Here is a 24,544-nt window from a genome sequence, read left to right on the forward strand (position 1 = left end):
TGAAAACAACGTCTAAAAAGACCACGAAAAAGCGGCCGACTATTCTTGTTAGTTAGTACACGAGGCAGTATCCAATGAGAGTTATGTCCATCGTGGTATACTTGCCGCCCGTAAAATGCTGTTTGGTTCCTAAATATCGTAGACGAACCAGAACATGCCTCGTAGTGTTATAAATTCCAGTAGGTAAAGTATCCATAACCTGCCCGAGGTGCTTCAGTGTTCAAGTTGCTCACTCAATTCACTCGGAAATTGACCAGAATCAGATCCAGGTGGCCTCATGATTCACCCAACGCCCATTTTCAAACTGGGTTACTGTCCAGTTAAAACCACCACCTTAAGCGGGTCGCTCTATTTGCCAGCCACTGTTCCCAACCAGCTTGTGGAAAAATTAATATAGCATGGCTATAGTATTCTTAGCATTTATCATAAGACTTTTGATATTACTGTGACACCACTATACTATCTAGGTATATTTTTATATTATTGCTCCGACTACCGAATATGTGTGAGTACAACTGAGAAATATATTGCTCAATACAGTTAAGAATATACGAAATGTGTTCAATCCCCCGGGCTGCAAGAAAGCCAATTACATAATAAAAAGCGAGAACTAGTTGTCAAGGCGAAGTGATTTCACTGTAACAGAGGGCCCAATTAACGTAATATCTAGTCCAGCGCACAATAAGTGACATAGATTCCAATTCCTCTTGCCCTTGTCATGTTTATAGAACATATCGGAAGTGGAGATTTTGTACCTGATATAAAAATTCATTCGTTAGGACATTCGACTCTGGAACGGAGCGATTTATGCGTGAAAGAAAACTCACATCTGTCATGTCAGATAAGCCGAGGGATACCCCGGTATCGTGTTGCTCTTCGGGGCTATTTGGGTTAAGAAGGTCACGCTAGATGTCTTTTAGTAATCCTAGATATAAGCAAGCATGTGACAGGCGACTTACTCTTTTGTTCTCTCGTGCGTTGACTGTGTACATAACGGTGACTATAGCGATTTGTACCACGAAGCATACAATCATAGATGCAAATCCGGATTGATACCGAGGTGCTTCCCTCGAAAAGAAAAGCTGGGGTCCAATGAGATTGCCGACACAATAACTGTTCCCGAGGTTAGTATATAATAATAATCTACAAAAATAGCTACCGCTTACCTGACAAAGAATGAGGATGCAAACATGGTCTTTTTGGTTCGACCGGCGACGTTAGACTGCACTAGAGTCAAAGACAAGACAAAAGTGACACTGAAGCCAACAAGAAGATAATAGCCGCTGTAATTTATTAGTACGTTTTGGAAATATGGATGTTAAAGAGAGAAAGTACTTACATCAATCGACCAACACGATTAGACTCGGGGAGGGCAAAGATTAAAACTCCCCCAAGAAGGGCGACCAAAAGTCCTCCGATCATTAGGAAATGCCGGATGCCCTTAAAGCGGGTGGCCAAGTAACTGGAGAAAATGAGGTTAGAAAGGGAAGAATATTCACCGCATTCTCATGACATACCCTGAAATCCATAATGCCAGGACTTGCGAAGCACCTGAAGGCATACCAAGCAAAGTAGACTGAAATTTAGTGAATCCAAACCCATTGACTATGAGCGGGGCAAATGCAGACACAGCTCCCTGAGAAGAGTTAGCTTGGCCGAGTTGGCTGAGATGGAAAGGGAGTCGCACGTTTGGAATGGTGTTTGCCAGACACTGCAGGTTGATCAACCAGAATCTAGGGTCAAGCAGGGCCTCTTTCACTTGTTCCATCTTGAATGTTTTGTTATCAATACCCGTCTCGTTCTCAACAACGCGCAAGACCGCAACTTCCTTTTCCCTCTCTGAAAGCCATCTTGCCTTTGTCGGGTTGGACGGAGTCACAAGTATGAAGATAATACCCCAAGCAACGGTTATCGAGCCGAAGATGATGAATGGAAATTTCCACGCTGGAAGAGCAGCATGTAAATGGCCAATCCCATAGGCAATTAGTCCACCGAGAATATTTGCAACACCGTTCATGGAAAACCAAATGGAGGTTCGTAGGGGTTGTTCCGATCTACAACCCATGTGAGCTACAGAAAAGAAAGTATTGACGGTGTGAAGTGACCAACCTCGTGTAAAACATTGTTGTCAATAAAACAAAGCAAGGACTCACGCCAGCTTCCAATATACCAAGGAACAGACGCGCTGTAGCCAAACCGGCGAAGTTGTGGCCGGCAGTCATACACAGAAGAGTAGCACCCCAGAGAATGATGAAAATACCACATGTCTTCGCGATGTCGAACTTCTGGAAGAGCATATTGATTGGAAATTCACCTGCCATATATCCCAAGTAGAAGATAGTCGTAAGCCAGGAATACTGATCATTAACAAGATGAGCATCTTCTTTCATGCCCCAGAGTGCGGCGTATGAAATACAAGACTTATCCAAGAACTGCAAGATATATATTCAGCATTAATATTTCCTCAAATGACTATTATAACATACCTGGATCATGTAAGTAAATGCGAGGATAGGAAGTAGAAACATATCAATTTTTCGAAGAACCTTTCGAGTTTCATGACTATCAACTTCAATAGGGTGGATTGTTCCATTGAAAATTGCCGCCCCAACATCGAGGTCCTGGGTTTTTTTCATGTCGCATTTGCTATCAGCAATAGGATCCAAGTCTGCCTGATTACCCGGTGGATTTGGTTGAGTCATAGTGGGCGGTACGAGTCCGAGAGATCGAGAGCAAGACACAACGTATGAAGCAGGAATCTCTGAGCGTGCCTGCCATCAATTGGCAGCACAACCCTAAATACATATAGTATTCCCATCGCCAAGTGGCGTATCTTTGCTGAGTTCTCGAAATGTCAATATCCTTATCTGTGGGGTAAATTAGCTTTTGCTGCCGCGTTTGAGCTGCCATACAACATTATACATGGTTCCATGGCTCTAGACTCGGCTTAGTCCCGAGTCCCGAGGAGTAGGTACATACCCGATATCGGTTTCGGTCGGCCCGACCGATATTTTATAGACAGGCAAGTTTCTCCCAATCAATACTTTTGATAAGGCGCCTCTCCAATAAACTGAGGTTCACAATCGAGAATAAAAAGTTGATATCAATTGACGCCCAGACTTACTTACAATCCAGCAAACTTTAACTTCACAGTGCCATAGACATGGGGGACCATATGATTTTGCAGTCGGCTGATGTGATCAAGGAAATTGTGAGCACGATTGACGATGCCAAAGATGAGCTGCGGCTCTTGAGTCTTGAAGTTAGTCGAACTTTCCATGTATTCCTGTTAGAAAGGGGGAAAAAAGAACTGACTTGATGGCTTTAGATCTTCAACAACCCGGAGCTGATCTTTAAAGAATACAAAGGCTGTAAGCTGTTGTCAGACTGGTTGGAGAACCGTGGATGGACAGTCAATCGCGGTGTATATGGCCTCGAGACTGCTTTTGAGGCGAAATTTTCCGTTCTTGAAGGGGGAAGGACGGTTTGCTTCAATGCAGAGTACGGTATGTGGCCCCCTATTTGACAATGCTTGCAATATGTTTCTAAACAAGATAGATGCCCTCCCTGGAATGGGCCATGCTTGCGGTCATAATTTGATTGCTACCTCCTCGTTGGCATCGGCAATTGCCCTTGAAACCATCCTTAAGAATCATCAAATCCCTGGTACGATCGTCGTGATGGGAACACCAGGCGAGGAATCCGGCGGCGGGAAGTGGATCATGGCGACAAACGGTGCTTGGAAGGGTTTTGACGCGTGTGTCATGACACATGGCATGCGCAATTTTAGCACACCCTTGTGTTTGACCAAGGCTTCATGGAAGGTACGGGTGCGCTTCCATGGCCTGGCAGCGCATGCTGCTACAGCTCCCTGGAAGGGGCGTAATGCCTGTGATGCTATTGTACAGGCATATAGCGCAATCGCAATGCTGCGCCAGCATCTGGAAAAGGGGCATAGTATTCAAGGGTGCATTCTTGAAGCTGGAAAGGCATCAAATATTGTACCCGATTATGCCGAAGGGTTGTTCAGCATTAGAGCTCCCACGATGAAGAAGCTGGATGAGCTTAAGCCCAGATTCGAGCCGATATTTAAAGCAGCTGCAGATGCAACCGGATGTACTGTTGAGCTTGAATGGTAAGCATCATGTGTCGAGCCGATGGGCTTTAACGGACCTATTCAATTAACCTTCATCTCTTGTGCAGGACTGCCCTTTATGAGGATGTTGTTTCTAATAACACACTTGCTGAGCAATATCGTGATTACATGGTACAGCACCTGGGTGTAGAACCAGAGCAAATGCCTACATTGGAAGAATCTCGAGTGCTTTACGACCAACCAGGATGCTCGTAAGTTTCCCATCCTTCAGGCTTATTCACGGTTCACAATCTGATAATTGCCGAACAGAGACTTTGGTAGTTGTTCCTATATTTGTCCCGGAATTCAAGCTATGTTTTCGATCAATGCAACCGACTTCCCGCATTCAATTGGATTCCGTGAAGCATCGTCTGGTGAGTTTGCCCACCAAGAGGCACTGAGAGCTGGCCAGGCAAATGCACTTGTGTGCCTTGACGTTCTCACAAACGATAAGTTCGCCGAGGAAATGAAGAAGGAATTCATCGAGGCCATGAAAGAAGCTGGCCGCTGGGAGGCATAAAGGAAAAATTGATAAAATTTATGCATAAACGAAAGGTTGACATATTTGAAAAAAAAAAAACCACTGTACTCATACGGAAGGAAACATACCCAATGTGGGGAAATCATCATCCCACGCCTAAGGAAAACAGTCAGATCTCCTCGCAATAGTTAATAAGGAAATATCTTACCATCTCGTCGATGAAGCTCGGAATATCAAACAGAACATTAAGAGGAATTTCCACTCCGGGGGTTTCAAGTGACTCGGGACTAAGAACTGTTTGAGTTAAAGCTCCTATTCGATCCACACTTTGTCGTAGTTCATTTGCCGCGTCTAGAGATCCTCCTTGCTGAAACATCTGGGCTGCTTGTCGTACTCTGGCCAGAAGCCGCTGGGAGTCAACAAAATTGTAAGCCAAAGGAAGCGCTTTGAAAATGAAGCTTATGGCGTAGTATGTTGGTGTGCAAAAGTAGTCCTACAAAGCCATTTTGCGGTTAACAACAGTTAAAGAGTGAAGAAAAAGAGGCCGAACATATAAACATATATATCTTTCTCCGCTGCACATACCATTGTGTAATGAAATGATCGCCTAAACTCATGAGACTCGTACTGAGTCTGGATGATTAGACTTGCGCTATCCAAGGCTCGCCGAATAAATTCTATTCGGGCTGGATCCGAGCTCAGGTCTTCCGCCGACCCCACACCCTGCAATGCTAGACCGTTGATATACCTTCAGAGAGAGAAAAGTAAGTTCATGTATCCAGGGGTTATTTTTTAGTCTCGTAACTCACAGCTTCATGAAGGCAAATGGCATTAAAAGTCGGTTCCTATCCTGCCTTTCTGGGAACGTTTGATAGAGTGGATGTATGTTGTTGTTGATTTCATGGAACCACTGATCAACCAATCCATCGGAGGAAGTGAACAGATCAACAACCTCTGGCAACAACGGTTTAGCCGTCAGTTGAGAGCTTCTAAGTTGCCTTTTCAGATCCCCTAGCCAGTTTTCAGCGCGAGAAACATTAAATGAAATTCAAATCTGATATGCTCACCAGTTATGGTGAAACCTTTAATATAGGCACGGATTCTGTCGTCTACGGGGCGATGATGTGGAGACATGGCGATGTACTTTGCATAAGGTAAATAATCCCTCATGTTGTTAATAACGAAGGGCCGGCTGATGTTCGTTCTGCGGGAATTTAGTGAGAACCTTAGAGGTATGATATCGTCCAACTCACTGCAAGTCTAAACAACATAAGGTAAACCAGGTCCTCGCACGCCCAACAAGATCCGGGGTATACTCGGTCTCCTGATCTCCGATAAGGATAGCCGCCTCATGTAACTTTAGCTCAGTGGCCACTGATACAATATAGCCTATTAGGCGCGTGCGACCGGTCCACGTTACGAAGACTATCATGGCCTGCAATGCAAGTAGGTCGGGAACTGGTCCTTGAAATGTGTGCATAATTAATTTGTCAACTGCGGCAACGTATTCCTGATATTTTGCGGGTCTCACGGCCCTTGATGCAATTGCGCATATGACAGCTGACATGAATGGGTGATTTTTGACAGTTTCGCCCGGCGAATACAACTGGTCATCTATAACAGCAACGACCGTTCTGCAATTAGTGTGAAAGAACTCGTATAGCTCATCCCATTCACTCTCAGTGGTGGTAATGGGGGAATCAATGTTAGAAGACGAGGTGTCCGTTTCCGCAACTGGAAGGGCAGCTGGGTCACGCTGCGAGAGCACCGTCGGGGAAAATCCTGTATTGCTGTTATGAGATGACCGGGCAACTTCTGCTCGCAAATTCTCGATTTCAAGTCGCAGCTCTCGCTCGACCAAATCCAAACGCCGCTGAAGAAGGGCTGTTTTGGTTCTATGTCATTATCAATGGCCGTTAGAATCAAATGAATGACAGAATAGAGATTGACGATGAATAAAACGAGAACCTTACTCGATATCTGATGCAGCTGATACCGGATGGGCTGCCCTTGGGGGAACGAAGACACATTCAGCGTTGCTCACTCGGCATCGTTGGCATGGTATTTTGCTAGGACCACCACATTTGAGCTTCTGTCTCCTGCAGCGCAGACAGGCCGAAAGGGATCTGGATGTGATAATACGTGAGAATGTGTGATACAGCTCATCCGCGGGAAGCGTACCTATTTCCATCGCTCATGATTGTTAGCTAAAGTGGGCAAGTTGAGTGGAAGGAGGTGGAAGACAAACCAGACTCCTGATAGACTGCCGATAAACTACCGATAAGCCCACACGTGGGCGCAGATGCCTTAGAGCCTTAATATTAAGTTACTGCCACCGATAATTATTGTGATGTAGTTATTTAACTACATCCATATATTGGTATGTAAGTATATATGGGTTCCACTAGGCGTTATGTACCGATGTAGGTATTAGGCATCAAATATGCCAAAAATATGGGGGATCTGCAGGTGGATTTCTGGATATTTATCCGTGAATATCCTACGATATCCGTATCAGACTTCGAAGTGTATATCACAAGATCCTACGAAATTCCAAAGTAGTCAAATCTGTAGAGTATAGTTAGAGATTGTGATATTATCATTCTGAAAGCTGTACAAAATTGGTAACCTATTTTTGTTAAAACACCCTACGACTTCGGCCAAGAAGCACGGGGACCTAAACGCAAAGAGTTCAATTTATTGCTAGAAGAATAGTCGACCGCTTATGCGGCCACGGGGCCTTACAAGGCTGATGTAATGAAGCTCTATTGAAGTAACAATCCGCAACTACCTACGGGGTAGGTACTCTGTACATATCTAGGTATCACCTTGGAACCGAGTGTGGGGGACATGTTCGGCTTCGGCCCGACCGATGCCGACACTATCCTGATAGGGGAACTAACGTAGGTATATTATTTGTTAAATGTCATTTACCCTTGATCGCAATTCGGTCATTGAAAATACAAAAGTTCTCTAGATCACTACACCCCCTCCTCGTCTTTTCATCTTCATAACTATTGAGAGAGATTTCCCAGTCAAAGCAAAATAATGACGGCGATCACTCTAACCCATTCCCATGAAAATGGAGATGCAGCCTCACATGGTCAAGATGCGGGGGATGTTCAGGATCTCCTGCAAATAATCGATTCAAAATCTCAGCAACTGTGGGAAATCAATCAAAAGGTACAATCGCTCGTCAAAAAACTTTTGGGCACGTCTCTTATCCAACAAGCTAACATTGTTCCAATAGATCCACAGTAATCCGGAGCTTGGGTTCAAGGAATTTTTGGCCCACGACAATATCACCTCGATGCTCGAAATATTGGGCTTCCAAGTCACCAGACACGCCTATGGCCTTGACACATCGTTTGTTGCAGAATACGGCAAAGGGGGCAGAGTCGTGGCCTACAATGCGGAGTACGATGCGCTTCCAGGAATTGGCCATGCCTGTGGCCACAACCTCATTGCCATGATGTCCATTGGTGCCTTCCTTGGAGTTGCCGAAGCTCTTAAACAACAAAACATCCCGGGGCGGGTTCGTCTTGTGGGAACACCTGCCGAGGAGGGTTTTGGTGGAAAGATTCCTATAATCAATGCTGGTGCTTATAAGGACGTCGACGCATGCATGATGGTGCACCCCGGTCCCTTCGCCGAGTGCCCTGGATTCACCGGTGACGCATACATGCCTACACTTGCAAGCCTAAAAGTCACTGTTCGTTTCACGGGGAAGACCGCACACGCTGCTATGGCTCCATGGGAAGGTACCAACGCGCTTGATGCAGCTGTTCTATCTTATAGCGGCATTGGTGTGCTTCGTCAACAGATTCACCCTTGCAATCGTGTACACTGTGTTATTTCGGAAGGTGGGCTGCGGCCAAATATCATCCCGGGCTCTTCGGCACTGGACTGTTACATCAGATCTCCCTCAGTAGCCATGGCGGAGGAGCTCTTTTTGAGAGTGGAGAATTGCTTCAAGGGTGCGGCCTTGCAGGCTGGATGCACTATGGAGGTTCAAAGGTTGTGACATATTTTCCGTTCTTCATAACCAACTAGTAGCTGACATCAGAAGCAGACACAACACTTACGCCGATTTAAGACCGAACAAGCCTTTGGCAACAGCATATGCACAGGCAATGGCTCAAATTGGAACGGAAGTGAAGTGCGACTTGAACTCGTCTGGAGTTCCAGGATCGACCGACCAAGGTTAGCTCTTATCCCTTTGATTCAAATCGCATTCTAAGTGCTAGGATCCTTTTACTAACAAATAATGCAACCAGGAAACGTAACCTACGAGTGTCCCGGTATTCAGGCCTATGTTGGTATCCCAGCCGGCCCCGGAGCGAATAACCACACACCTGGGTTTACCGCGGTGGCAGGAAGCAAAGAGTCACATGAGCTCTGCATGCATGCCGCAAAGGGGATGGCTATCACCGGCCTAAATATGTTGAAGAACAATGAGTTTGCTAAACAGGTCAAGTTGGACTTTGAGGAAGACAAGATACGGCGTTCCGTAGACTCGGAGCCTAGGATGCTAGCCGGAAATGCAGGGTTTTGTTAGATGTACATTACTTACTTTAGAGAATACATACTGAATACATACTGAGATTATATGTTTGTCTGCAAAATTTATGGCGGCTCACCCGCTGTTTCTATGGTAGATACGGTTGTACCCATTTACACTTATCTGCCCCGGACTGTTCAAATGGGAAAGCTATACGAGCAATCGCTTTGTTTTATTTTTTTAACCCTCCGCATAAAGTTTCGATGGGGGGTTCGATCTGCATGGTTAGGATTTGATTTGTTAATAAGCTTAGTTTAATATTGTATTAATATATATTACAGATGGCATCTATATTTACGGCCTTTACAACTTGACTACTCATGAAAAAAGTACAAAAATGTTGATTGTGGTTTTAGCAGCTGCGTTGAATATCGCACGGCTTATCATGGTTCCCCAACCACTGGACTTGGCGACTCCCTCGTAGTTTTATGCTGATCCTTTAAGGTATTACAGAAGTGCGACCGCGAACGGATGACCTCGCCTTTCCATATCAAGATGAAGGGAATCACAGACATTAGTGCACTGAGCCCGCCTAAGAGACTGCAAGTCCCTGCAATTCCTAGATGTGATAGCATCGGATAACTTGCCAGGGGAAGAAAAGTGGCAAGGAATGAGCGACTGCAACTTGAAGCTGCATTGGCCGACGCTGCAAACACCTGATATGCGTCGGTCACGTAGTTTCTATTCCATACCATGTCAGCGTAAATTTGCTTTAACATATCAATTTATGACTCACAGAATAGCAATGAAGATACACATAAAGCCCATTCCAAAAGGAATACCAGCTAACATGGGTACTGCGAACGGGACATCGAGACGAGAAGACCAACCCAGCCAGAAGAGGGAGATCACAAATAATGGACCACCTAAGCAGGCAAGTGGTAGACGGTAGTACTCTTGCTTCAGTTTTCCAGAGGAACTCTGGACCACCCGGCGCAAGATTTGCTCATACATCCAATATATCGGCAGACTCAACACGCAGCCGGCACCGATTGTCAACTGGACCAATCCACATTGACCTGGCGATAGACCGTAAAGATGTTGGAAAACTTCCGGGAAGACCTGGAATGACATATAGAAAATGGAATAGCACAGGGCTAAGTACATAGAGCAGGCGGTGACAATGGGTTCCGTGACTAGAAGATGCAGAGGACGTAGCAGTACATCACTGAGAATATGCCTCCATGATCGGTGTTGTTTGTTGGTGGGTGTCGGCTGAGAAATCATCAAATTCTCAGGAGTGTATTTAGCCGCAATGGATTTGCCATATGTTTCTGGAAAAAATACGACGAAAATGTGTGTTACCCCTGCAAATATTAGGGCAACCCAGAAAGACCAGCGCCAACCTAAGGCTGGCGAGGTAAATCCTGACACGATAGGCCCGAGCATGGGGCCAAAGCCGGTTACCTGAGGATATGTTAGTGAAGAAAGAAAAATGGGGCCGGGCGTACGTAATCTTAGTACATACTGCCATGAAGACCGCTATGCTCCAACCTCTAGCCTTCGGATCCCGGTAAATATCCGCTAGAATGCCAGGACCGAGTGCGACGATTGCGCTTCCAAAGATTCCCGTAAAAAGCCTAAATACCAAAAGTGACGCCCACGTAGGGGCTAACGCGCAAGCCATTGTGAATATTGTAAAGAGGGGAAAAGTCGTAATAGCAATTAATCGACGTCCAAACTCTTCACTGAGTGGCGCCCATACAATTGGACCTTCACAAAGACTAGTGGTTAGTTCGATCTCGGCGAATTATCAAACTTCAGGCTTACCAAATACGTAACCTATGTCAAAGTCAAAATGATAGTTTTATATTTTGTCGATTAGGATACTTACCGACTAGAAATATAGACATTGGCAACGCTTTTTGCAATTGAGACTCCACACCAAATTCCTTGGTGATTGATTGAATGGCGTTACCAGTCAATGAGCTCCCCATACTGCTGTTGAGAACAACCAGCATTGTGGTCAGAAAGACAAACGCTTTTTTCGCCTGTGGTTATATCAATATCTTTTGGGTTTCCCTGCTATTGCATGGGAGACATACCCTAGACCAATTGTGTGGATTTCGGGTATCAGAAGCCCAGTCAAAGGAAGAAGCATCTGATACCGTTATACTTTCTTGGCTAGCATCTTTTCCAGGCATCCTGATTCGTCGGGTGAATTGTAGAAGACGGCGGTATTTGACCTTGTTCTTGAATTCGTCTCTGACACTCAAGGTCAATTGATTTGCTTTGAAGCGAGAGGTAGTTTTGCCAGACGAATAAATATAACTTGGACGAAAATAAAATGCACATGGTATATAATTTTCAATGCTTTTTTAAGTAATTCAGTTTTGTTATAGTAGAAATCCGGGGGCTTTCAATCGGTCGGACCGAATGGCCCGATACCGAAAGCTTGTGACACCGAATTAGGCAAGTACTGCATAAGTGTGCTAAGCGCTCACTACACCTGCCGGCCCCGGGGGTATTGGGCGCTTAGTATGGTTAGCTCATAAATTCCCCACATCACAGCTGACATTGAGGGGCCATTAACAACCCATCAGTTTCCCTGGCGATTTCCATTCCTACGATTCTCCTCTGTCTCATTCAGCACTCACCGGCTTCATGCATCTGTAATTACCCCCCAACTTGTCAACATAAGAAGCGCACCCAAATCAAACAACCCTCGTACCCCAGCCCTAGCCTTGGACAATCTCCCGAAATCTTGATAATGTCAACCCTGGGCATTACCAACCCTGGAGAGACAAGCTTTAAGCTCTACGAAGGCGAGCAACAAAATGTAATCGCTGGCCACCCAGTGGTATATAAATACATTGCCGGCGACAATGACCCCTCCAAGCCCCTCGTGGCATTTGTCCCTGGCATGGCTCACAATGGACGCATCTCCTACGGTGGCCATGAAGGATACCGCAGCGAGGAATTTCTAGCCCATTGGTTCCATGAGCAGGGATATGGTTTCTTGGGCATTTCCTACCCACACGACACGGAACGGCCCTTGATGCCAGCAACTAGTCCCGTTTTTACGATCCCCGATTGGGGTGTTCAAACTGCGGGAACAATCAAGGCGGTGATTGAAGAGAACCATCTTCCTCAAAGCGTGGTGATCTTGGCGTGGAGCATGGGCGGAAAAGTCCTCCAGCCTGTGGCTGTCGAGGCTAGAAGACTTGGAGTCGATGTACAGCTCTTTGTTTCCCTAGCAGCTACCCCTTCCCTTCCTGGTCTTCTTCCTGCTGTATCGAAGGAACAGCTGAATCAGACAGGCTCGGGCTACCTGAGTCTTCCCTTTTTGAAACATTTATTTCTGCAACAGCTTGATGAGCAGGAAAAAATCAATCACCTCACTGAAGGTCGTCGTTTCATTGAACCTGCCATCTACGAAAAAGAGTATTTTGGTGCTACGCCTATCGGTATCACAAGATTTGGATACCTATTTGACAATGAGACGAAGAAGTTTGTGGAAGAAGAAAATAAGTGGCAATCGCTGGAAGATGGCCAGGCACATGATTACGGTAGCCTACCTACTATGGCTGCCATCTACCCGACAAGTGGGCTCGATTTTCGTCATTCCATCACCGACAAGGCAACATGGTCCTACCTGATTATTCAGCGTGCAATGGCCATGCTTGGTGAAGACCATAGAGTGAAACAGCTCTCCCAAGTCAACGACGATCTCTCTGCGGATAAGTTGGCTGCGCAGAGATCATCATTCCAGGATCTACAGAGGATCGTCTTGGGGATCCCGGAGCTTATGACTGCAGATATTCTCGGCAATCACTTCTTTTTTTGTGGCGAGAGTGGAGCAAAGAGGACAGTTGAAATAGTAATTGGGTTCCTTTCTAGTTCGATTGTTGTCCAGCGAAATCTTGAAGATTCGCTCAACGCCTGTATCAGGGAATCCACTGCACCGGATTCAAACACACCATGAATGAGTTACGGTCTTATTCGTTTGCGTTACTCGCGTGGGTGTTTTCTTGCGTTTGATTGTTTGATCTATATAGGAAATACAGACGAATGTTTCCCTTTAGTCGGTTCTCTCTACTTAAGACCATGTGTTCCTTTCTCACCTCTGGTCGTATAGTGCCAATTAATTGGCCTTATATGTATGTGATGATGCTATGTTACTCTCTAGCCTTATCAATCTACCATTGACACCGTTTCTTGCACAGAATCTTTACATTCAAGCTTCCCCCAAATGCCACATTTAACCATCCACCGCAGCGTGATGTCCGAAGAGCTTCTCCCACTTCATGAAAATAACGCCTCCGGCAACAGGAACCAGCACAAACGTCATCCGCATCACCTGCGAGATAGCCTCGACTCCTGTATTCCGCACTCCACCCTCCAGATTCTCAAAATTTTCAGGCCCTAAAGGGTTGAGATTCATAACTACTTTTCGTCAAGCGGCATTTAATTGGGGTTGCTTTAATGCTAACCTTCATTGGGATTCTAACGACGCAGGGGAATAACGATCCGAAAGGGAAGCTACTACCACACATGCCGCTCAGCACAAAAAGGGCGTCTTGATGTAATTTTAGTAGAGTTTTTTTTTAAAAAAAAAAATCCAATTTCGTTCTAATCCTAACTACTAGTGAATACGCCCAATTGGGAACAAACATTTTTGGTCAAAGCAACTGACACATTTGCCAGTTGGCTCATTTCATTCGCTTTGTCCCAGGAGTAGACAACCAACAACGGTCAGCGCCTCGAAACCTCAATGCTTCAAATTTTGCTACATAAGCGTACCACGCGTGAAAATACAGGTAACAGTGCTATTTTCTCACTATGTCACTTTCAATATTGGCGCCATTTGCACCCTGGCGACTACATCCCGGAACGAGATACAATGTGCCTGCACCAAAGTCAACAGCCAATTAAAGGTAGTTTCAATTGGATAGTAACTGTCCTGTTTGAAGTTGTGTTCAATGGATTATGCGGTTACCTAGATCTGATTAGGGTCAATTTCCGAGTGAATTGAGTGGATGACTTCTTGTGAGTGAGGCTGCAACAGTGCAGTACCTCAGAGAGGCTACGGATATCCCCATCCCAGAGGTTTACTCTTATAGGTAGGATTATATAAAAATACAACTTCGATCTATTCACTGATATCTAAGCATTGCATCCTCCAAAAGTCCAATCGGTGTTACCTATATCCTAATGAGCAAGACGCAAGGATGGCTTCTTCAAACGTCTGGACAACCAATCCTTCCACAGATTGTCTGAAACCAGCCGACAAAGAGAAATTGATGTTCCAATTAGGTCAAATTACATGGAAATTTGCTCAAATCCGGTTCGACCGAATTTGGTCGCTTTTCGAAGAGAACGGCAACGTCAAGTTAGGGGAATGCATGTCTCGGCGTCATATTCTCCACGAACGTTATTCCTTAGACGGTCTTCCTCGCGGACCTTTTACGATAAAGTCTGCGTTCTAAAATAGTCTCATAACTGCTATGGTGCAGTATGCAGAGTCTCTTCCTCTTACGCCCCACTGTTTCATCGCCTCCATAGCGAGTTTTCCTGGTCTCTTGTAAGACTTCTTACCTTCTTACCTTTGATTCGACTGACGATTTGCATCTTTTCCGCACTCTGGAATATAGTTCATCCTGACTACAATCCTGAGTCACTTATCGCCTCACAGAGACACTTGTCCCATTATGTCCGACTTTATGAAGAGGTGCAAGCACAGAGCAGGCCTATTTCCGAGATCCGCAAATCAGAGAAATATTATTTTCGGAATACCGCAGGCTTCATATTGGCACGAAATCTCACAGTAGTTTCAAATTGGGGATTTCGTTATAACCCGCGTTTCAATCATTTTCAAGATGCGAAGATGTTCCTTGCGAATCCAAAACTATGATCATGGATCCTGAAAGCCAAAGAGCAGCGCGACTTATGATCAGACTCAAGGGATACAGACAGCATCGAAGAAGTACGTTCTGGGCTAAATGGTATATATTAAACTAACCACAGCTAGGCTTAGATCTTCTTTGCAAACAATGGAGGTTGATACATCCTTTATTTATGTAAGACTTATCTGCCTCCAGGGCCTTTGTATATATTAAGTACTCGAGGTCTTGTCCGTCTGAATATATCGTTCTAGCAACGCCTTCATGACAGATGCTGCCGTCGCAGCTGCAAAATCTTGCCAAATCTTGTTCTTGTGGCTATCTGCGTAGTCACAGACAGCCTTGACGACTATGCAGGGTACCTCGTCCCATACTCCTGCACCTTCCATCTCGAATGCAATAACACCGTGACTCTTGGCAATCCTGTCACGATCCTCGCCAGACTTCACTACCGTGTCGCCTGACCCGATGCGCCCAACAAATATTGAAGGGGCTTGGGCTTCCTTGTTACGCCCTTCCCGCTCTAGCTGTAGCTTCTCATCGAGACGTTCCCGTCGTATCAGGTGCTTGTTGTCGCATCCGAGTTCATCACAGAACAGCCTTTTAGCTTCCTTGCAAATAGAGAGGTAATTCTTGTGGCCTTTTGTACAAAGACATTGGGAGGAGAGATGGTGTTTATGCGTGTAGCTTGACTGGAAGAGTTTGTCTTGGGCGGCTCCTGGATACTGGTATTTGGCTCCGCGCCGTCTTCGAGAGGGGCTATTTTGGATTTTTTGAAGGTGAGTAGCAGCCATCTTCTCGAGTCTATCACGTCCAAGATTTGTCTCGAATATAGCCAGCAAGTTGCGCACATTCTTAGGGGCTCTGCCGAGACTGTCCTCTACTGTATCCCTCATCACGAACTCGTCAGGATATCGTCTGCCAAGATCGTATTGCACAACGCACTTGCTAAGGACTACATCGCCGAGTAGAAGTTCTTCTTCTCCCTCCGGGTGCGGCACACCGCCGCATATGCCAGTCACAAGCATTAGCTTCAATCCTGGATAGCTCGACCGAAGACTGGCGGATGTGCTGGCGGCGCTGACTTTCCCCATGTTTGGAAGAAGCACCAGTATGATGTTGAAGTTTCCAATTCGGCCCGTGGTATATGTGTTGGGATCCCCATTGGCCCTCCCATAGTAGTCGCAGTCTTCGTCCCAAAATTCATCGATGAGTAAAGACACAGCGTCGTATTCAAGCGGTAATGCGCACACTATCGCAATCTCGAATTTATCGCGGCTAGCGGGGCGCGCATTGTGCTTGGTGGACAGTTTGATGGCACAACTGGGCAGCACTTCATCAGTGTTTATATCTGATGGTGACGCGATTGAAAGCTTCTTCGCCAGCGGAATCGTATACACTGAATCCCGACGTTTGCGTTTCGAAATTTGGGGGTTCACCATAAGCTCAAGATGCTGCACTACTTTGTCATAAATGGCCTTCCTCAATACGTCACTAGCAGAGGCGGGTGTTTGGTCTCGGGATCTCGGCAGGGACATGTGCAGATACAGACACCCCTCCACGGCCTTGAGGTAGTTGCTACTCCCTTCTCTTTCTGCCATGTTAACGAAGGCGCACATCTCGCCCCATTTCGACACATTAGCTTTGCTTTCGGGGTGGATCTCCATCGGTATCTGCTCGCCATTGTCAATTTCAAGGAGAAGCCTAGCAAATGAAAGGAGGACGGGGTTCCCAGGTCCAACTGTCTTCAGTAGATCGGGGGATCCAGGACCCGCAGCCTTCGGCCTAAGCGAGATATATGGGACGCGGTTACTTGCATGGCCACCTGAAGAACGTATGAAATATATGCTTTCCGGTTTCCAACTGTACGATGCCAATTCAAGGTCCTCGTCGAAGAAATCCATGAGGCATCTAGCAAGTGCAAGGGCTAGCGCTGCCTTCTCCCGAGAACCGAATTTCTCCTGTGTCGCACCGTCTAGATAGTCCCGAGGGGTGATGCGACTGAAAGCTTTTTGATCGAGCAAGTTCCCGAGGGACTCTGCGGTGAATTTATTCAAAGGCGACAATATCGGGGGCATCCTATCCGAGATATCGAACAATCCTCGTTCATCAACGAACGCGTAGAGCTTTTTACCTCGCTGCCTTGCTCGTTCAATCGCTGCGCATATGCTGTCCCTCTCCGCTGGATCAATCGTCACCCTGGTCATTGGTCAAAATAAAACCTAGTGAGCTACGGGTGGTAGGATAGACTTACTGGAACGAGCCAAATTTCGCTTCCTGCCAAACACTTCCGTCCGGACAGGAAGAAACGAACATATCCAGCGCAGTTTGGCAGGGACCAGTTTGCCATTCATCCGACAGTCTCAGCTTGATTTCGTGTGCGTTTCCACAGTTGCGATGTCGAAATTCTTTGAATATTGCGTCTACGACAATGCTCGCCCGCTTTTGGCGCAACTCAGGTTGGTCTCCTGTTGACCCTTTGGTCGAGAATTCCGGCTCTTGATCAGGTATGAACTGAAGGCCCTGCGATTTCGGTGTGCCGGCCGCAAATTGCTCTAAGAATGTTTTCCATTTGGCTACGTGGTCGGTCGCAATACTGCCAGCAAGTCCTTGGGGCAGTATGAATAACAATGAGCCTGGACCAGTCGTCAAATTGAACTGGTCTAGGGAGGTTTCCAAGAAGCCGAACAGGGCACTCAGCCGTGGGTACTTGTCGCCAAGTATCGTGATGTCGTGAGGGGCTGTACGTGAGCTCTGGAATCGCCCGCTGTCAGGCAATTTGGATTCTTGACTACTCGGTCTTCCCAAAGGCCCGATGAGATCTCTGCTAACCATCTCGTTTAGCGAGGCCAAAAGATCTTGCGCCGTTTGATCCATATAGCAGTAGTCATGCTCTGGGACGTCTAAAATCAGAGGTGTTATCGTGAAGATGTGTCGCAAGTCGGCCTCGAAGAATGCGGCATCGTTCTGCAATTTATGCGGCCGGCTGTCGGGGATTTTGTTCCTCGTGAACCTTGCTAGTCTGTTAGATAAGCGTGATTTGAGAGCTTGGAGCCCGTTCCACCCAAGCGATTCAGTCGAAAGCATCTTTAGACTACGTTGGCATGCGTAACCTCGTAGTGGAGGAAGATGCCTAATGCTTGAAACGAACAGTAATCAGCTTATAAGTTAACTTATCACAAAATTCAGGAACTCAGGATCGGGGTTTGGCAACTTCCGAACCTTTGAACGTACTTAATCAGATAAGGGGGCTGAGCCCCCGCCTTTGCCGCATGTCAAATTCACTCCACATCCTCGTTGATCGTCGTTAATCCAGTAATCATGGAGGCTATCGAGGACGATGAACCAATATTTCAACTTGCTGTTGAATGTGAAAGCTTATTTACAGAACATATCTCAAGGCTAAATGACGACGACGAGCCAAATGGCGCAACGATGCTTTCGGAGCTAAACCAGCGATTCGCGGCTTGGGCGGCCTTTCTAGGTGTCTTTGCGGAATCGAAAATGTCTTTCGATCACAGGCTTCGGCACCATGCCGAAATTCAAGATCAGGTGCTCCGTCTACTGGACGTCATGCAGAGAAACTTGACCTACTGTGTCTCATTCTTTCTCTTCTGGCATAGCATTAACAACTAACACCACATATAGTATTTAACCCAGATCACTCTCCAGAACCCTTGGAAGGCCAGTCATCCGATGTGCACCAAGACCTCCGCGTTAGTATTTCCAGCCTGCAAGCAATCTCTGGAGCCATCGAACGACTCAACCATCTCGAAATAGCCATCCGACGGTCATCAGTGACGGGTCAAACAACAAAGACCAGAAAGTTCGCAGAAACATTTGACTTCACCTCATTCGAGCAGGTCGCATATATATCCCTCAGATCACTCTATACCGACGCCAACGAGGGCCTCCTCGAACAGCTCACTCGGTGCATGACGGAAACATACGCCCGGTTCCTTCTTCGCAAATCTCGCCAGGAACGACTTCAAGTCCCACGAGCACAACCCCAATCATCCAAAGAAAGTTTGACCTGCGACTGGTGCTTTACGCCCCTCCCAGTTGATTCATTGGGAGCAATCAAATGGCGGTACGAAACCCTCTAGTCGCTCTGTTCTCTCACTGTACGCACGTATTCTGACACAGATCATAGACACCATATGGATGAAGACCATGAGCCTTACGTTTGCATATCAGAGAAGTGCTCCGAATCATGGCCAAGATTTGCGACCTCGACACAATGGTTCCAGCACATGCTTACAACTCACGGTCAAAGCTGGCACCGGGAAGTACACGTACCGTCGTCATGGGTTTGCCCCTTGTGTACGGAGGGAGATGCTAGTTTTTCCAAGCCGATCGACCTTACCGCACACCTTCGCAATTTTCATGAAGGCACTTTTACGGAGTCACAAATTCAGGCCATTGTGCGGCAGAGTCGGTTTCGGTTCCCTCGTTCGCAAGATATGTGCCCTCTCTGTTGTCTTTTCATAACGGACCAGCATGCTCCTTTCTCCAAGGAAACAGACAATGGCAATAGAGAGTCATCTTCCAAGAAGCCGCACACGGCAAAACTGCGAGGTAGCCACGAGCACAACAAGCCAGAGACCGGCTGTGCACAGTCGGATCAGAACAGTAGAGACGGTCTTGAAACGACAACAAAGCATCAAAAACCAAGAACTACAGTTGACCCATGCTCGAGAAACCCCGTCAGCGTGGAAGTGATTGCCAGCCATATAGCTGCACATCTCCAGGGTGTCATGCTTCTTACGCTGCGTTTGATATCTATAGATGTCGTAATGGACGGTTCAGGAGATGATCAGAGCGCGTCAGGTGCAACCAACCATCGGTCGTCGTGGGTCGGCTCGGGTAAGAGATACGCCGATCAGGAAATTAGCAATATGGAGGACTCTTCACTACAAGGAGATGGTGACATTGAAATTGACGATATCCCTCCTCCGGAAGACATAGTTCCGGATTCTGAGTACATTGATTGGCACGGTGTCCCCCGCTATTTTGAAGCTTCCCTAGACAACCTCCTTCTAGAGGCAGTTACGTCAGGGACTGATGACACATACGACAACTTTTGCAAAGATATATACATGCAGATATACATGAGGCTAGAGAGGAGAGATAACATGAAACTTCGCTTTTTGCCCAGGGGAAGCGCCCAGAAGACACTACATCGCGGCAATATGCTGCGCTTCTTCCGGAGCATTATCTTGCCTAAGCACACAGCGATGGACCAGTTCCAACTTGCTGAAGAAGATTTTGTCAAAAGGATAGATGAAAGGGAGCTGTATGAATTTCTTGCCATTCTGATATTTGCAAGTTGCAATATCAAGGCAGCCCGCACTTTTACCACTAAGCTCGTGGCTAAGGATGTATGGCCAGTGCTAGGCAGAAGTGGAAGGGCAATTTCTTCCCTGCCAGCTGGCCGTGAAGAGCTTATGGAATTATTTAGCGATAAAGTCTCCACGGACCAGTTCATCACGAAGCAGGCGTGCCTCTACCCCGTGGTGATTCGCAGAGGGGAGGAAGTTCAGATCCAAACCACCGAAGAGCAGCATCTACCTTATTTGGAGGAGCAGTTGCTTGAACGTGGGGCCATATGCGGTTTATACAAAGTCAGGATTGCCAAGGGCCACTTCTATGATGCTAAAACCAGATCAGCAAACCTCGAGGCCGTGGAAGTGGTGCGCAAAGATCACATCATCGACCGTAGGTTTCCCGCAAAAAGGTGCCACCAGCTCATGGAGATCCTCGCGTTCTCTGGTCGACGCTGCAACAACATTATCCAAGTCTATGGCAGCCTTAGGGTCAACTCAACGTGCAGTCTATTCATGCCCCTCGCCATCTGTGACCTCTGGACCTACATGATGGAGCCCACAAGCAGACCCTATACCACCATGCAGAAGGCAGATATTATCTCCTCTGCAGTGGGACTTACACATGGGCTAGACTTTCTCCATAATGGGATGAAAAGCTCTAATATGATCTGTTACCACATGAACATCAGGCCCAGAAATATCCTAATCTTCCGAGGGGCACAGAGCGGGAGAACACGTTACATCTGGAAGCTAAGCGATTTCTACCTGTCACATGTAGTGACCCCACATCTTGGGAAGGGCGGCAAGGCTGGGGAAGGCTCCAACTGGTCCGACGATGGCGAGCTAGTTCTTAATCGTCAAGTAGAAGGATCCTACTTGGGGCCTGAATCACTCTCTTTGACTCCAAGCATGACGGCAAAGAGTGATGTCTGGTCCCTGGGGTGTGTCATCAGCATTGTCTTTGCATATCTAGAGGGTGGTGGTGAAGGGGTGACTCAATACGGAGAGACAAGGTCACGGCACCATGCTTCAGATGGCTACAGTCGTTTTTTTGTTCGTGGCAAAGGACTTACGCCTTTTGAAATTAATCCAGAGGTCACATCATGGCACACGAATCTCATTGATAAAGCACATCAACGAGATCCCCGTGAAGGAGAAGGGGCGGAGTTTATGTTGAGGTATCTTGAGAATAGGGTATTTGAGCCTACTCAGGCCAAACGGGATGGCGCCTTGGGAGTGGGGGATCACCTGTATGCAACTTTCAGAAGGTATTCTATCTCGACCGAAAGCCCTGCCAGGTCATTTCGGCCAGATCCGCGATCAAGGGCGACGGGTAGTCTACGATAGCAATATTCGATCCTAGACGTCCTTGTGCGATTGGTCAACAAGGTTCCATACTCAAATATAGACGACACAATATCCTGGTCTCTACTGCTTACGCGTACAAACTCAATAAACGCATCTTTGGCAGCGATAATGATGTTTGTACCAGCAAAGGACAATGGGAATACAATACAATCAGAACAGCTTTGAATTACGCAGCAAATAACTACGTAGTTAAAGAGGGGGAGGGGGGTTTAATGGGACCGGTCCCCAATCAGGAAGGTGCGCCTACCTCTCCAGGCATGACAATGTCAAGGTGATCACGAAGAGATCGATTGTCGTAATAACCGTAATGGGGTTTCCTCGGGCTTGGTCAATGAATCAAATAAGATTAGCTACATTCGTGATTAGTTATATTAAAAGAATTCTCTCTTATGAAATAACTATGCTATCATTTTAAACATATATACCGGATAACGCCGGGCACTCGAAACATCTCCCTTCTTTCTGTTTTAGTGCTCGCCGCTTGCCGCCTTTTTTATTTCAAAGTACAATTGAGCCTAGTTTGATGCCATCCACCAAACCCACTTATACTTGCATAGGCTCTATCTTTTCTTCTATACGACTGGGATAAGACGAGTGGTTTTTGGCTATACATTCCAGGCATCTGCGGCTACCAATTCGTAGAATTGGTGCCTGAGAGAGCGCTCCGTCTTATTCAAGTGCAGGTGGTGTATTCTAAGATCCCAGGATACCCACTTCTCCGCGATCTGCACTTACGGGAAATATACAATTCAACCACTCAGAGATACTCCGCCTCAAAAAGATGCAACCCCTCAAGCCATCTCCCATTACCCTGCTCTCCAACTGGCCCCGCGCATTCTCTTACAAAGGCATAATTATCCCCCGCAACACGCTCATTTCCTACAAGAACAGCCGGGTCCTCGGGACGCCGATATGAATAGCACACCTTGAGGTCAAGCGAGTAAATATATGCAACATTCACGAAGAATGACCGCACCGCCGTCTCCGAAATCATAACCGGCCAAGCGTAACTAGTTATAGCATTCTTGACCGCCACAAGACCCTCTTCACTACATAGTGTTTCCCGTATGTTCGGTGTCGCCAGCGTGATCTCCTCGAAGCCCATCCTAGTGTCAATCGATAGAAAGCGGAGGTTAGATATACCGACGACGTATGATATAATCTGGTTCCAGTCTTCTCTCGCTGTTGTCTTAACACAGTCCCAGAGTGAGATGGTGAGTTTACTGAGGTACGGTAGCATATCTGCAGGGACGACCTCTGCTAGGAATCTTGCCGCTGCGCATCTCTCCGGTGCGGCTACGGCTCCGGCTGAGTATGCGAAGGACTTGTAGTGGGGTATCTCGAATTCGTTTTGAGAGAAGAACACTCGCTGTGTTTCTTCTCGGATAGCTCGGGATGTGCTGAATAGCGCGACGGGTGGTTTCCAGCAATGGCATGCGGGGGAATACGCTGATGACTTTGCGCCGCAGCAGCTTAGACCCAGCTCTGTACCGTTTGCGGGTCGAGCATTGCAGGTGTTGAATTGGCAGGCGTAATGTGTGCATGTCCAGCAGTAGGGCATTCCGCCATGCCAGAATGATGAGCCATGGCGACAGTGGCATCTGGGGACATTAGGAGACCCGCAATCCCTGTGCATGCTTGGATGGCAATTGTCATAAGGTGGGGTGCAGTTTGGCGTGCAGAATGATGTGTCAAGTGTATAGCCATGGTCTGGATCCCATTGGAGCTTGTTGAGCGGACTGATGAGATCGGTGTACCCGTAAATAAGTAGACGAATTTCACTGGGGAGGTCGAGGAACCGAAATGGTTGCACCAGGGTATTTATCTGGCCCATGGCTTGTTTGGCAGCTTCCATGGCTATCATCTGGATAGCATACCTGCGACGATTGAGGGGGCCGAGCCGGATGTTGCAGCTAAATAAGACAGGGAAGTGGCGTAGAGGTTCCACAACCGCTTTTGCAGCATCTTCATTGTAAACATGGCAGATAATACTCAAGTCAAGTTGATCACCTGTCAAATGCGGTGCAATCTTGCTGATGATGGAGTCCCACTCCGAGAGGGTGGACTGGTCCCAAGGGCTTACCAGGCCGAAGATTGTATCGTCATCAATAAACCCCAGAGGCATGCAGGTACATTCTTTGCGGGTATCCGTGTGCTTTGTAAGGCAGGGGATGAGTTTGAGAGAGGTCAGCAAGGCTAGATATGGCGGACTTAACCGGCCCAAGGTTTGTAGGTCGTGAGCGATGAACGTGTTGGTAGAATAGAAGCGATGTGACACCTCATCATGAGTAGCCCGGCATATAAGTATAAGGGTTGAATAGATGGTTAAATCTGCTAGGTGTAGATTGAGTGTGCGGTCAGAGTCTTCCCAGATGGGGGCAGATTGCTCCTCGACACGATGTCTGCGATCGAGGGGGATGACCTGATTATTAGCCAGCCCTGCAAAATTGTAGATGCGAAATCTAATAGAGCCTGGGAGATCGAGAAAGCTCCTGTCGGGTTGTTTGGCCGTCATATTGTTTGCAACAATTAGTTACGGTAAAGTTGAGGCTGATGGAGGTCCAAGAAAGGCTAGCGCTGACCAGTGATATTGCTGCCTAACTCCCTTTGGCGATTATATTGGGCCGTAACAAGCCAATATAACCTATAGGATTGCTCTATTAAAGGCATAGACTGCGGTGGTCTGAAGTAATCACAGAGCATCCAATAAGCATTTACATAGAATCGGTGATCATACATGTCATTATTTTGAGCTTCTCATGCAATCCTCAACTTAGGTCGCTACTCCTAAGAACAAACAGAACATCTGTTCGTCTCTTCAGCGGTATA

The 24,544-nt window shown here is 46.8% G+C and overlaps 10 protein-coding genes across 10 annotated transcripts; 4 read left to right on the forward strand and 6 right to left on the reverse strand.

Moving 5' to 3' along the window:
* Positions 1–722: 722 nt before the first annotated feature.
* On the reverse strand, positions 723–2,702 carry N7487_008253 (uncharacterized protein; the record flags this gene model as incomplete). Its single annotated transcript, XM_056875983.1, has 8 exons — positions 723–755; positions 828–905; positions 960–1,113; positions 1,167–1,283; positions 1,340–1,462; positions 1,518–2,054; positions 2,110–2,432; positions 2,487–2,702. The coding sequence occupies 8 exons, from the start codon at positions 2,700–2,702 to the stop codon at positions 723–725; spliced, it is 1,581 nt and encodes a 526-aa protein (XP_056728171.1).
* A 461-nt stretch (positions 2,703–3,163) lies between these two features.
* N7487_008254 (M20 family metallopeptidase) lies at positions 3,164–4,655 on the forward strand (the record flags this gene model as incomplete). Its single annotated transcript, XM_056875984.1, has 5 exons — positions 3,164–3,262; positions 3,329–3,506; positions 3,559–4,135; positions 4,204–4,347; positions 4,406–4,655. The coding sequence occupies 5 exons, from the start codon at positions 3,164–3,166 to the stop codon at positions 4,653–4,655; spliced, it is 1,248 nt and encodes a 415-aa protein (XP_056728172.1).
* Positions 4,656–4,724: 69 nt separating this feature from the next.
* On the reverse strand, positions 4,725–6,814 carry N7487_008255 (fungal specific transcription factor domain-containing protein; the record flags this gene model as incomplete). Its single annotated transcript, XM_056875985.1, has 7 exons — positions 4,725–4,772; positions 4,825–5,109; positions 5,202–5,364; positions 5,426–5,570; positions 5,684–5,820; positions 5,870–6,511; positions 6,798–6,814. The coding sequence occupies 7 exons, from the start codon at positions 6,812–6,814 to the stop codon at positions 4,725–4,727; spliced, it is 1,437 nt and encodes a 478-aa protein (XP_056728173.1).
* An 850-nt stretch (positions 6,815–7,664) lies between these two features.
* On the forward strand, positions 7,665–9,174 carry N7487_008256 (M20 family metallopeptidase; the record flags this gene model as incomplete). Its single annotated transcript, XM_056875986.1, has 4 exons — positions 7,665–7,799; positions 7,867–8,633; positions 8,689–8,819; positions 8,894–9,174. The coding sequence occupies 4 exons, from the start codon at positions 7,665–7,667 to the stop codon at positions 9,172–9,174; spliced, it is 1,314 nt and encodes a 437-aa protein (XP_056728174.1).
* Positions 9,175–9,560: 386 nt separating this feature from the next.
* Positions 9,561–11,321, reverse strand: N7487_008257 (MFS general substrate transporter; the record flags this gene model as incomplete). The annotated part of the gene is made up of 5 exons (XM_056875987.1): positions 9,561–9,858; positions 9,914–10,584; positions 10,646–10,890; positions 11,012–11,168; positions 11,223–11,321. 5 exons carry the CDS (start codon positions 11,319–11,321, stop codon positions 9,561–9,563), a joined length of 1,470 nt encoding a protein of 489 aa, XP_056728175.1.
* Positions 11,322–11,887: 566 nt separating this feature from the next.
* On the forward strand, positions 11,888–13,102 carry N7487_008258 (thioesterase domain protein; the record flags this gene model as incomplete). Its single annotated transcript, XM_056875988.1, has 1 exon — positions 11,888–13,102. The coding sequence occupies one exon, from the start codon at positions 11,888–11,890 to the stop codon at positions 13,100–13,102; it is 1,215 nt and encodes a 404-aa protein (XP_056728176.1).
* Positions 13,103–13,378: 276 nt separating this feature from the next.
* On the reverse strand, positions 13,379–13,561 carry N7487_008259 (major facilitator superfamily transporter; the record flags this gene model as incomplete). Its single annotated transcript, XM_056875989.1, has 1 exon — positions 13,379–13,561. The coding sequence occupies one exon, from the start codon at positions 13,559–13,561 to the stop codon at positions 13,379–13,381; it is 183 nt and encodes a 60-aa protein (XP_056728177.1).
* Positions 13,562–15,232: 1,671 nt separating this feature from the next.
* On the reverse strand, positions 15,233–18,107 carry N7487_008260 (uncharacterized protein; the record flags this gene model as incomplete). The annotated part of the gene is made up of 2 exons (XM_056875990.1): positions 15,233–17,219; positions 17,275–18,107. 2 exons carry the CDS (start codon positions 18,105–18,107, stop codon positions 15,233–15,235), a joined length of 2,820 nt encoding a protein of 939 aa, XP_056728178.1.
* A 234-nt stretch (positions 18,108–18,341) lies between these two features.
* On the forward strand, positions 18,342–21,694 carry N7487_008261 (uncharacterized protein; the record flags this gene model as incomplete). The annotated part of the gene is made up of 3 exons (XM_056875991.1): positions 18,342–18,615; positions 18,669–19,110; positions 19,174–21,694. The coding sequence occupies 3 exons, from the start codon at positions 18,342–18,344 to the stop codon at positions 21,692–21,694; spliced, it is 3,237 nt and encodes a 1,078-aa protein (XP_056728179.1).
* A 778-nt stretch (positions 21,695–22,472) lies between these two features.
* Positions 22,473–24,230, reverse strand: N7487_008262 (uncharacterized protein; the record flags this gene model as incomplete). The annotated part of the gene is made up of 1 exon (XM_056875992.1): positions 22,473–24,230. One exon carries the CDS (start codon positions 24,228–24,230, stop codon positions 22,473–22,475), a length of 1,758 nt encoding a protein of 585 aa, XP_056728180.1.
* Between the last annotated feature and the right edge of the window lie 314 nt (positions 24,231–24,544).

The sequence above is a fragment of the Penicillium crustosum genome, assembly GCF_028827405.1.
Source record: "Penicillium crustosum strain IBT 35664 chromosome Unknown utg000003l_segment0_segment0, whole genome shotgun sequence".
Taxonomy (NCBI): Eukaryota; Fungi; Ascomycota; class Eurotiomycetes; order Eurotiales; family Aspergillaceae; genus Penicillium; species Penicillium crustosum.